The sequence below is a fragment of the Rutidosis leptorrhynchoides genome, chromosome 10, assembly GCF_046630445.1.
Source record: "Rutidosis leptorrhynchoides isolate AG116_Rl617_1_P2 chromosome 10, CSIRO_AGI_Rlap_v1, whole genome shotgun sequence".
In the NCBI taxonomy this organism is placed as follows: Eukaryota; Viridiplantae; Streptophyta; class Magnoliopsida; order Asterales; family Asteraceae; genus Rutidosis; species Rutidosis leptorrhynchoides.
In genome coordinates this window covers 156,048,801-156,060,966 of record NC_092342.1, presented here as the reverse complement: position 1 = coordinate 156,060,966, position 12,166 = coordinate 156,048,801, and the positions used below count along the sequence as shown (strand labels likewise).

The 12,166-nt window shown below is 32.1% G+C and overlaps 1 protein-coding gene across 1 annotated transcript; it reads right to left on the bottom strand.

Moving 5' to 3' along the window:
• Positions 1-715: 715 nt before the first annotated feature.
• Positions 716-4,071, bottom strand: LOC139872032 (pectinesterase-like). Its single transcript, XM_071859819.1, has 2 exons — positions 3,131-4,071; positions 716-1,522 (listed from the first exon to the last, which is right to left on the bottom strand). The coding sequence occupies exons 1-2, from the start codon at positions 4,041-4,043 to the stop codon at positions 831-833; spliced, it is 1,605 nt and encodes a 534-aa protein (XP_071715920.1). The 5' UTR covers positions 4,044-4,071; the 3' UTR covers positions 716-830.
• Positions 4,072-12,166: the final 8,095 nt, after the last annotated feature.

The window sequence follows — 12,166 nt, the reverse complement described above, 5'->3', positions numbered from 1 at the left end:
ATAAATAATTAGATATATTATACTCCCTAGTTATTCTCTGTACGTACAACTATTTCAAACTTAATATGCAATGTTGCCATGTTGGTAGTCGTCTCTAGTTGATATACACTGCCTTTAATTTCTTTACATTCTTTACATCATATGGTAGTAGAGTTGTAATCACTTTCATCATTAATTTGCTTGAAATTCAAGGGATCAATGAGAGCGCGACATGTGGCGCGAAAATCACATGTGATTGGAAAAAAAAAAAAAAAAAATTCGAAAAAAAAAAATTTCGCAATTTTTTTTTCGAATTTTTTTTACAATCACATGTGATTCTGCATGTCAATCACATGTGATTATGCATGTTAAAACCAATCACATGTGATTATGCATGTCAAATCTAATCACATATGATTGTACAATTTAATCACATGTGATTGTGCAGGTAAATCACATGTGATTGTAGAAAAAAATTTGCGAAAAAAAAGTTTTCGAAAAAAAATTTTCAAAAAAATTTTTCGAAACAAAATTTTTTGGAATTTTTTTAAATCACATATGATTTCGCGCCACATGTCACGCTTTCATTGGTCTCTTTGATTTCAACTTAATTTATGAATTCAAATGAATATTGATCTGTGTTAGTATGGGGAATTATTTATATTCCATATATAATATTTATATTCGGTATCAACAAACAAACTAATAGTAATAGTGATGACGTATTCAACCCCATTTATTACAATTATTTTCTATTAACAAAAGTATCGTAACTCCCCTACTTCTATATAATAATTTGATAACGACATAACAAATTTAAACTTAATAATCTATCATATTTTTATACACTTTCATAGTCCTGAAGTATACGGTAACCCAGTTCCTGGTATCCACGAACCACCATCTAAGAAATCACCAACTGTAAACTTAGTCGCCTCGCTGGCACTCGTGATGATGTGGTAGCCCGGCCATTTCACTCTACCTCCAGTTCCAGCACCAGCTCCAATATTTGCATATTCACCGTAATATAATGTATTTAACGCAAAATTACCACTCCATTGTAGCCAACCGGCTGAATCAATCAGTCCATCAAGAGAGCACTTCATGAACACCGTTCTCGAGTATTGCTTCCATGGCCTACCGAGAAAAGTCTGAATCGAACCAACTGACCCTCTCAAATCAGAATCAGCTTGAACCGCCGAATTATGAACTATGATGCCGGTATTTTGGTTTGGATCAGTTCGGGCCTGGGCCGTGATTGTGTTCTTCTGACCACTCATTGGTTTTCTTACGAATATTTTACAACTTTGGACAACTACAGCTCCGTTACCAAATATGAAATCTTGGGTCCCATATATGATACAATCTCGGTAAAATTGTCGTCCAGAGTATACGTATAATGTGTCTTGATAACCCTTGAACGCGCAATTGTATACCACTGAAAGGTCCGACCCTGATCGAAAGGCTACTGCTTGGTGCTTTGCAGGCCCAGCAGTGTTCTCAAACGACATGTCTCTAATGATCGCCCCGGATCCAGAAACCGCTGGTTAACACAACATATAAATGAGACATATTAATTTGTTCAAACGATAAAACAGAGTAATGATAAACAGGTTTAATACCATCTCAAGATAGCATTTTTGAGCCTTCGTTATCTAACAAGAAGTCACACGTTCAAATCTTATCAGCAACATATCTTGATTGGTGTGACAGAGGATGTGATCGAGGAATAATGTTAGATAAAACAAGTGATAACCCAATTAAGCTACGTATAACTAAGTAAAAAATATTCTCGTCGACAAAACCAAGAAAACCTTATTAATTTATCAGTATATATTTTTATTGTTTATATTTATCTTTAGTTTGATGCTAAAAAGTACTAACCTACATACTGTTATTTTTTTTTATATTTATTCAATAAAATTTGATTAATTATATTCTTATTCCTATCTAAGAAAACATTATTTAAGATGAACTTAATTAACCTAGCTTGATGAATTAAATTATACTAATGTTTCAATCGAGTCAAAATCATTGACTATATGTTAAAGACTGTTAGTTCCTATTGTTTCATAAATGGAAGCAAAGGAAAGTTGTAATTTGGTGAATAAAATAATGGGATATGTAGACATCCAGAGCTTATTTTATCGAACATCTAGAACTACTTGACGTTTGAGTGTGCGTGTGGTGTTTAAATATTAATTTCTAGTATAAGATAAGGTTGATATATAAAAATATACTTTTTTATTCCACGGATATAATAAATCTAATATATAAGTATTAATTTCGATCATGCTAAAACCAAAATAAGTTATATAAATGAATAAACAGAAAATACAATCATCAAAATTATTGGACGCGGAATCTTTCGAAGTATGCAAATAAAAAAACGTGTTAACACTATTTTGATGAAAAAAATTCCAATAAATAATATGACATGTTAATGTTAATATGATACGTAGTCGTTTCATGTTTGATAAAATTTACTTTAACAATATACAAATTTTAAAGTTGTGTAGTTTTTTAGATGTTAATTACAATGGATAATATGTACGAAGCTAATGTTCCTTTTTGTGATTATATATTTATCATATCATGTGACTTTTTAAGCTATAAGTTGTGATTATTTAAACTAAGGTAGATAAAAAAATGTTACCTCTGTTTTTTAACTTTTAATTTTTTTTTCCTGCTAAAAAGTTATTTAAGTAAAAACAAACTATGAATATTTAAAAACTGTAGTATTTAGATTCTATATCAAGTTCTTATTAAAAGTTGCATCTCTTTGAGAGTTATTTAAAATTTATGTAGAGTATTCAACTCATATATCCTACCAAACAAATTCCCATTATAAATTAATTACCATTAAAGCGACCTTTTTAACTCAAAATAGTATAAAGCAATAAGTACTTAAATTAGTTCAGATTATTAATTTATTTGATAAATAAATACTTTCATGTTAACTATAGTTATTAAAAAAGAATTCTAATCTGTATGTATTCTGCATGGTATGGGCATATATGGTTTTAAATTTTAACAATGTATTGAAATTGAAATCCCTTTAACTAAATGGTACACATAACATCAACTACTAAATGACATGCAAGAAACATAACATGAGAATGACATATTTAGTGTGACAAAGTCAACTCACCAAAAGTTGCTGACCGGAAAGTAGTCCATCCATCTTGCACATTTTTGTTACCAGTAACAATTGTAGAACCAATACCATCTCCAAAAATCATCAAATTGTGCATTGTCTTCTTAATTTCGACGTTCTCCTTGTATACACCGGCTTTCACGTGTATGACAAATCTCGAGCTTCCTTTTCTAAGCTTAGGCACGGCTGAAATGGCTTCGGAAATCGTCTTGTAGTTACCCGAGCCATCTTGAGCAACAACGATATCGGCTGAGGTGGCACTTGGTGTTGCAAGAAGCTTTCTATCACTTTTTGACAACCATTTTGGAAATTTAATATTTGATGAGGACATGAGTTTTCTTCCTTTAATTTGTTTAGGACTTATTGTTAATATAGGACTTATGGCTTTGTTTATTGCAAGAGAGTTTCTAACATACTTTGAAAAGTCACTTAAAGAAGAATGAAAAGTTTGATAATGAGATGACAAATTAAAGTCATGAAAACCGTTTTGACATGTTTCATGATTGGTAGAAACCGAACTAAGCCATGTTTGGATATCGTTACTATTGGTTGAACCTAGTGAACGGTTTAGTTGATACAATGAGTCTTCGTAAAGCTCCAAACAATCAGCCCAAGCCAATTTAGCCCTTGGTCCGAAAGATCTTAAATCCATAGACGAAACAAGCTTGTGAGCTTTTTCGGCTTGAGCCAAAGTTGACACAAGGGTCGTTCGACGAACATCTAGTGGTGTTTCTATACTAGTTTTTCCGATCAAAAAAGTACAAATTTCGGGATAAGGAGCTCGACCGCATACTGAAAATGTGGTGGTAGGATTAGCACCATGAACAACTCCAAAAGGAACGAACATGATTACAAGAACAAGGGAGGTGAAAACAAAACCGTAGTTAAAGTTGATGAATATAGCCATATTTTTTACTCCAATAAGCTTACTTGAAAATGGGGTTTATATTTATTATTATATATGAGAAAAATGAAGAGAGTGTTTCTTTATATAGGCTTTAAGTTATACAATGGGCCATGCATGATGTTTACGCCATTAAAGAATCTATGGACTACGTGCATGAAGCCTTAATTACAATTTTCTTTTGTGATTCTTTTAAATTAAATAAATCTATTTTTGAATAATATGGCATTAATTAAGTTTGTTTTAATTAAAATTAAAATATTAATATTAAATATTATTTTAATTTAATCTCTAATTAAAGTGAGAAGCCAAAACCTTCCCTTTTGTCTAAGCCCTTGAAACTCATCTAGCAGCCAGTGTTTGACTTTAATCAACCTTTGTAAATTAAGGTGTTTGCCTGCACTCAAGACCAATTGAAAAAGGTTGGCTCATATATTCCGTTAAACAACAAGAAAAAAACAATCAGTATGTAGTGTTAGACAGTCATATAATATATTTATTACGTGTTATATATGCGTTAATATAAGATAAAACATATAAGATATACCCTAATGTATTTAAATATCATATCGTTTTCACAAACAAGTCGTCACACAAAACAAGCTAAGTAATGATACTCCCTCAATTTTAATACAAAAGCTTTCACACAATGCTATTGGTAAATTATATCCACCCGACACAACTATTTTATTTTTATTTTTCATCTTTCTCACTTCATTTTCACTTATCTATCTAAACGTGTGAATATAATTGTATGAAATATGTGTGAGTATATCATTTCTCGTAATATTAATTGTTTACCTCATGTCCTCATTATTTTTACTGGTTCTAAAATATATATATATTATTAAAATTTAATTACTGCCAAAAATATAAAAATCAAAATCAAAATATAGAAATAAAGCCAATATAGTAAATATATACATATATATCTTGTATTAAATACTTAAATAGTTTTTAATGTGTTAAGACCCTTTTTAAGCGTCGTTTGTTTTTCAGTCTATATATATATATATATATATATATATATATATATATATATATATATATATATATATATATACACACACACACGCTTTTACTGCAAACTATTTGTTGTCTTATTCTGTGTGCAAACTTGGAAACTTATAAATATGGTTTTTACTGGTGCCTATTGAATTAAGTTATTTTCCAGATATAAAAAATAAACAGTCTTTACCATTCAACATATAAACCTTTAAACTACCACACATATATAGACCAACCATCTTAGAAAACAAAGAGCAATTAGTTTTCTTCCCAAAGTCACTCATAATATCAATTATTTGTGTAACATTTTCTAGTTTTTGTTAATACAATTAATATATATAATTTAATAATCTATATAAAACTTATTTGTAATTTAAATGATGGAATGGTGCTGTACCTGTCTTATTACACCTTTTTGTTCAATTATTAAACATTATTGAATATTTATTTTTTTGATTTTTGATAAGTAAAAGCGAAATATGAGAACGGTATAATAAAAAGTTGTCAAATGGGAAGTGTTTATATTTCATGTTTGACACAAGCGAAATATGAGAACGGTATAATAAAAAGTTGTCAAATGGGAAGGATTTATATTTCATGTTTGACACAAGATCATGTACATCTCACATATTTTTTTTTCCTTTTTTTTGGTAAGCGAGAAAACCATTCTATGAACGAGCATATTGGCTCCCCATAGAAGGTAAAACCCGGGTAATCAAGCCCCCCGAGCGCGAGATCTGGTACCGGGTGAATTGCGCATTATGCGCACCCTCTAGTCACACTCCATTTTTTGAACAATTTGGCATAGCCAGGAATTGAACCCGGGTAGTGTGCTTCGTTGGGCAACTCGGTGGCCACTCAGGCAAGCCTTCGTGGTTCATCTCACATATTTCATATCACGTATCTGCGAGATTAGGAGTTGTTGTTGGACGCAAGGATTTAGAGGTAGGAAATTTACTACTCCGTATTTGAAAACCTAACTTCCAACTAGAGATGACAATAGATGTTCAATTCATCGGATATTCACCTGATCCGATTCTTTAAAATAAATATGGTTGATCTAAATGAATGATAAACGGATATGGATATAAATACGGACGATGTGAAAAATTAGTGAATCGAATATGGATGACAATTTAACATCCACAGATGTATGTATTTATCACCCAAAATACCTATATACATATATAACATATAAATCGGATAGGATTCTCTACTTCATGTGCGGATCATTTATTAATACATGTATATTTACTTAAAGTTTGTTAAAAATACGTCAATGATTTTATTTCGTAGTAGGAATATTTTAATTTTTTTTTTTTTTGCATCCAACAGATATTCGATAACCTGATGAATTCAACGAATATGAATATGGATCGATAAATTATATATCAATGGATATGGAAGTGGATTTCAAAAATTAAAGGGATATAGATTAAGATATGACATCACCATATCCATCCGACATATTGTCATCCCCACTTTCAAGATAAGTTTTATTTAAATTATCGGTCTAGATGGGTCGCGTCGAACCTATTAAGATTAAAATTCAGTTCCTTCAAAATTTTAATAGTCTGGATTTTAGCTCGACGTACTCATTATAAGCTTAACATGTTCTTAATATATTTTGACTCGTTTTAAATCATATAAGCTTGAGTTCGGCTTAAAATTTGGTTTGTTAATAAGTATAATAGTTAATGTAATCATATCTTATATTATATATTATATAATATTAATATTATTTTAAGATGATAATAATAATAATAATAACTAATGTATAGTTTTGAAGTGGAATTTTTTGACGAGAAGATATATATACCAAACGTCTTTATCATACGAATATGGTCAGAATCCTGTTTTGTGGAACCAATATAACCGAAAGTCCCGCTTCTGAGACCCCATACGTGGCACCATAAATTAGTGTGCTTTTTTTGCCAAGTTATCGTTTGGTTTTCAGTATGTCAGGGTCCCCGATGTGCAAAATTCTGGACGGGGTGTACGTGTCACGCCCATGACTAGGGTGTCGAATGTGGCAGTTCGGACCCCTGCAACTCCGAGGCATCTGCCATAGGAATGTTTTTTAAGTCAATTAAGGCAAATACGGTAGTTTTACTACTAGTTCCCGAGCCGGATCTCACACATCCAGGACCCTGACATTTTGCAGACTAAACGCCAACTTGGCAAAAAAGCACACTTTATGGTGCCACCTTGGGGGGTCCCGGAAGTGGGACTTCCGAGTATACTTGTTTCACATAATAGGTTCTTGACCATACTGGTACGATAAAGTCATGAAGACGTTTGATATATATGCATTCCCGTCAAAAAATTCTTTTGAAGTGTTCGTTTAGGCTCACAATAATATGTTTGTGTTCGATATAAGAACGTTGAGCATGGACTCATTTACTACACGAGTTTCAAAATATCTTTAAACTCTGGCTCGAGCTCATCTAGGTTTATGCTCAGTTTCAGTCTCAGTCTCGAGCTCGTTAATGCTTGGCACCAATCGAGCTTAAAACCGTTTGATATTAAGTATCTTGTAAATAGCTCAACTCGTTTATATACCCATGATATACATCATTTATATTAAACAATTGAAAAAACTCACATATTTAAATAACAGTTCAAGATAATTATTTGCTACTATTAACTCTGAAAGAAAGAAGTAGCAATTCTTTTAGTTTGCAAACCAAATCCTTGAGACAAACAAAAGAATAAATTAATTAACGTTAATAGCAGTAAACATTTTACTTTCAAAAAGATAACTACTTAATTAATATCAAAGACAATTGGTTTTGAACTTGAGATATGATTCTAAAACTATTAAATTAAACTAAGATAATAAGACTCGTGAAAGGCTCGATTGAATACGACCGGGTTTTTCTTTGTTCAAATTCAAATTTCTTGTTAAAAATCTAAACTTTTTTTGGGTTTAGATCACCTTTATAGACATTATAGGTGAACCATACGTACTCTACTTGTCGAACTCCTATTATGCCACTTAGTTTAACACACATACACCTAAGGTCCATGTCAACTTCCACTTTAGAAGTGTCTTATATTGGGTGGTCCACTTGTCAACCCACCAACTTAGCCAAAACTTTACTCCGTATCCGTTTAGCTAGCACTCTTTCTTCATTTAATAAAGTTTCATTTATATATTTATATATTTTCTTTTAGATAATAAACCAAAATCCCTTTTCAAAAGTATTATAACAATTCAAAAATCCCTCGCAATTAAATCATTATGCGATGGCTTTTTGTGAATTTTGTCCAAACAACGACCAACTTGCTATTCGCAAATCGCAAGTTGGTCTTTGCGAATTCCGACTTGACCATATCAGGATAAACATTTTCAACGATTGTTTATGTATGATTTTATATTAATGTATTGTTAGATATTTGTATGAATTCAATGTAATAATATTATTATTCTTAGAAATCTTAACCGTATGAAGTTATACCCGCAAATCATAAATAATAAATCAAAATTCGCAAATCACATATAGCAAGTCACAACGACTAATTTGTGGTTTGTGATTTTTGGAAATTGCGAGAGTGAATATGCATATTATAGTACGTGGTTATAAAATGACGTTTAGTTAATTTCCCTCGTCTTTTTTCCTAATAAGTACTTATATAATATAATATTATAACAAAAGAGATGGTGGTGAAATGATTAGGACGAATGACAATAGATCACATATGGATCGGATATGAATCGGATGATTTCGTATCCACATTCATATCCATTTAATTTTTTTTTTCATAAGACTTGATATCCTCGACATGGTAAATTAGTTTTTAACTCATGTTTTTATCCCGAGTTGTTGTAATAGTTTTTTCGCTAATCCTTAAAAAGGAGAACCTGATCCATGTTCATGACTTCATACCAATCAGCTTAATTGGGATTCAATACAAGATTATTGCAAAAGTCTTGGCCAACAGATTGGCATCCGTGATTGATGAGGCAAACATCGTTTATCAAAGGCATGCAAATCCAGGATGGTGTGCTAATGATTAATGGAACAATCACATGGTGCAAGAAAAGAAAAAAGAAAGCATTGTTATTCAAAATTGATTTCGAGAAGGCGTTCAATAAAATTCATTGGGATTATATTTTACGCGTGATCAGTTCATGGGTTAGTGCAAAGTGGATATCTTGGATTCGAGCATATCTAGTGTCGTCCAAAGCTTCTCTACTTCTTAACGTGAGCCCATCGATGGAATTTCCTATTATTAGAAGACTTCCTCAAGGCGATATATCCTCTATCGCTTTTCCTTTTTATAATTTACATGGAAGGTTTACAAGTGGCCTTGAAAGATGTTGTTGATGCATCCTTGTATCATCCTCTACGCATAGGTGATGATCATCATTATCTTGAGTTATCATCTTGTGTATATGCAGATGATGTTATTTTTGTAAGCGAATAGAACGAAACAAATCTTGAAGATTTGGTCATCATATTATCATGTTTTTTCTCTGTCTCGGCCTTAATACTGAATCCGCAAAAGTCATCACTGTTTGGTGTGAGTCTTTCTCCTATATTGGTATCGGACACATCAAAGTGTCATTGACTGCTTAGCACCGTCGACACCTTTTACTCACTTGGGCCTTCCAGTGGGCCGCAACATGAATAAAGCTACAAGTTAGGACCCAATCATGGAAAAAGCGAAAAAAAAACAACGCGTAACTTGGAAATTCAATCTTATTTCAATGTGGGGAGGACTAACTCACATTAAATCGGTGCTTGGATCGGTATGTACATATTACATGTCTATGTTTAAAGCTCCCAAAAATGTTATCAATAAGCTAGAATAGATGAGAGCATCCTTTTTTGGGGAGAAAAAGATAATACATGGAAAATATATTAGGATAATTGGCGGTTGATACTTAATCCATTGGATAAAGGAGGTTTAGGGGTCCCAAGTGTTAAATCACCTTACTTGGTTCTATAAATGGAAGTAAAGGTATGTTACAAGTAAAAATGAAAGTTGGGTTAATCTGATGACGACAATTCATGGCCAATCTCAAAGCTCGAATATATCTTGCGCATTAAATGCTTCTGGAACATGGGCAACAATCACCAAGACAATCAATATGGCGCACTCTGAGTATTCAGTTAAAACTTCACTTCTTCAAATGCGAATTCGTAAGAGCACAAGGTGTGCATGTCTATTTTTCAGTGTACATTTCGGTGTCCAAAATGGAATCCGAAATTGACTTTCAATTACATGGGTGGAGGTGTCCAAGTGTCCATTTCATTGTCGATTTCGGTGTCCATTTCAGTTATTATGCTCCTAACGGTTATTTTCAAAAACTCAAAAAACGGCTAGTTTCTCACCATCAGTACCTCGACCCTGATCAACCAACGCCGACCCGGTGTCGATCGACGGTCGCTTTCGGTTTCCATTTTGACAGACGACGAAAAAACGGTGTGGCACCGCGTGCTCTAACGGCTGTAATGAAAACTTCTGGTTCAACCGTTGGGCTAATGGTTTTTCACTTGCATCAAGATTTCCACGTCTACTCGCACTCGATGTTAACCATTCGAGCTTGGTTGCATCCACATGTGTCAATAACTCATGGTTATACGTTTGGAGAAGGGATCCCCGTTATGGGATTGAAATTGAGAACTTGCACGAATTTAATTCACTCCTTAATAATCTCTCTCTCTCTTTCTCTCTCTCTCTCTCTCTCTCTCTCTCTCTCTCTCTCTCTCTCCATCGAACCAGATTGTTAGATGTGGGATGGAGATCTTTTTTCTTTATCCAAGGCTCGTAAAATAATCGATGGGCGTGATTCTGCTACTTTCGTTACTGCTACGTCTTGATGCAAATATGTCCCAATAAAAATAAATATCTTCATTTGGCATTAAAATTGTCTCGACTAGTAATAACGCTAAACATATTAGCGTGAAACATTAATCTTGAAGAAACAGGATGCTCCTTGTGTGATGAACCTATTGAAAACGATGAACATTTATTTCTTCATTACGATACGAGTCGAAAGATATGGGAGAAGATGGCATAATGGTCGAATGTGGGGTTCCCATCCTGGTTGTCTATGGCTAGCATGTAGGCGTTGATAGATGGAGTCCCGATTCTTCACCATAACCAGCTCATTGTCTCCATCATTATATATACAACTCTTTGGAACATTTGGAATTGCGCAACAGTGTCATCTTTGAGGATAAGAGCTATCAGAAATGTCATGTCATAGATAGTATTGTGGTATCGAGCATCAATTAGATCTTTACTATATTTCATAAAAAGAGTTGCAATTGGAATCAATGGATGCAATCTCCTTTACTTTCTTTATAATTATTTGTAAATTGTAAACTCTTGTAATTTTTTTTTGCTTCTTAAAAAAATTTCAGTTGTTCGAAAAAAGAAGTTTTCATCCATATCCATATCTATTTCCATTTAATTTCAGTTGCTCTATTGATATCTATATCCACTGGATTAAACGGGTTAATGGATATCAATTGAATATTAAAAATGTTATAATATTTTCTAATATACGATGAAAACAACAATCTAGTATAGTAAAACTAAATATAACATGACATAATTAAATTCTATACACAAGAATATGTAATCTTTATCGAAGATTGTTGGATATACTATTAAACATAGATTATGAAAAGTTAAATATATAATTTGTATGTTTATTTTGTTAAATATACTCCTTTTATTGTAATATACTATATCATAGTTATTTCATTATAAGGTTTAAAGCAAAATGTAAATATAACGGTAAATGCATTTGTTATACTAAGATTGTGTTTGATAAAACTGAATGCTTTTAACGCTGAATGGTTCATAATCTGAATAATTCAAAGATTTTGAATGAAGTTGCTTCTGAGTAACAATAACCTGTTTGATAATCATTTTAAACAATAATGTTAAATTATCTTATTAACCTTTGACATGATTAAAACTACATTATAATTGTTTAATAAGTGTTATTGATATCAATTAAATAGAATATTCATTAACAATTAGGTGCTTAATAGTTAAGACATTATTGTAGCTCTAAATACCATCTATCAATTCGAGGTAAGAAACAAACGCAATTGCATTAAGAAGTAAAAAACACAGTCTAAATATGTAAGCAT

Excerpts from the sequence above, each read along its gene's own strand:
- LOC139872032 (XM_071859819.1), bottom strand. The coding sequence starts at position 4,043 with ATGGCTATATTCATCAACTTTAACTACGGTTTTGTTTTCACCTCCCTT. Across the intron at positions 1,523-3,130 it reads TTTCCGGTCAGCAACTTTTG|CGGTTTCTGGATCCGGGGCG; the intron begins GTGAGTTGACTT and ends TGTGTTAACCAG.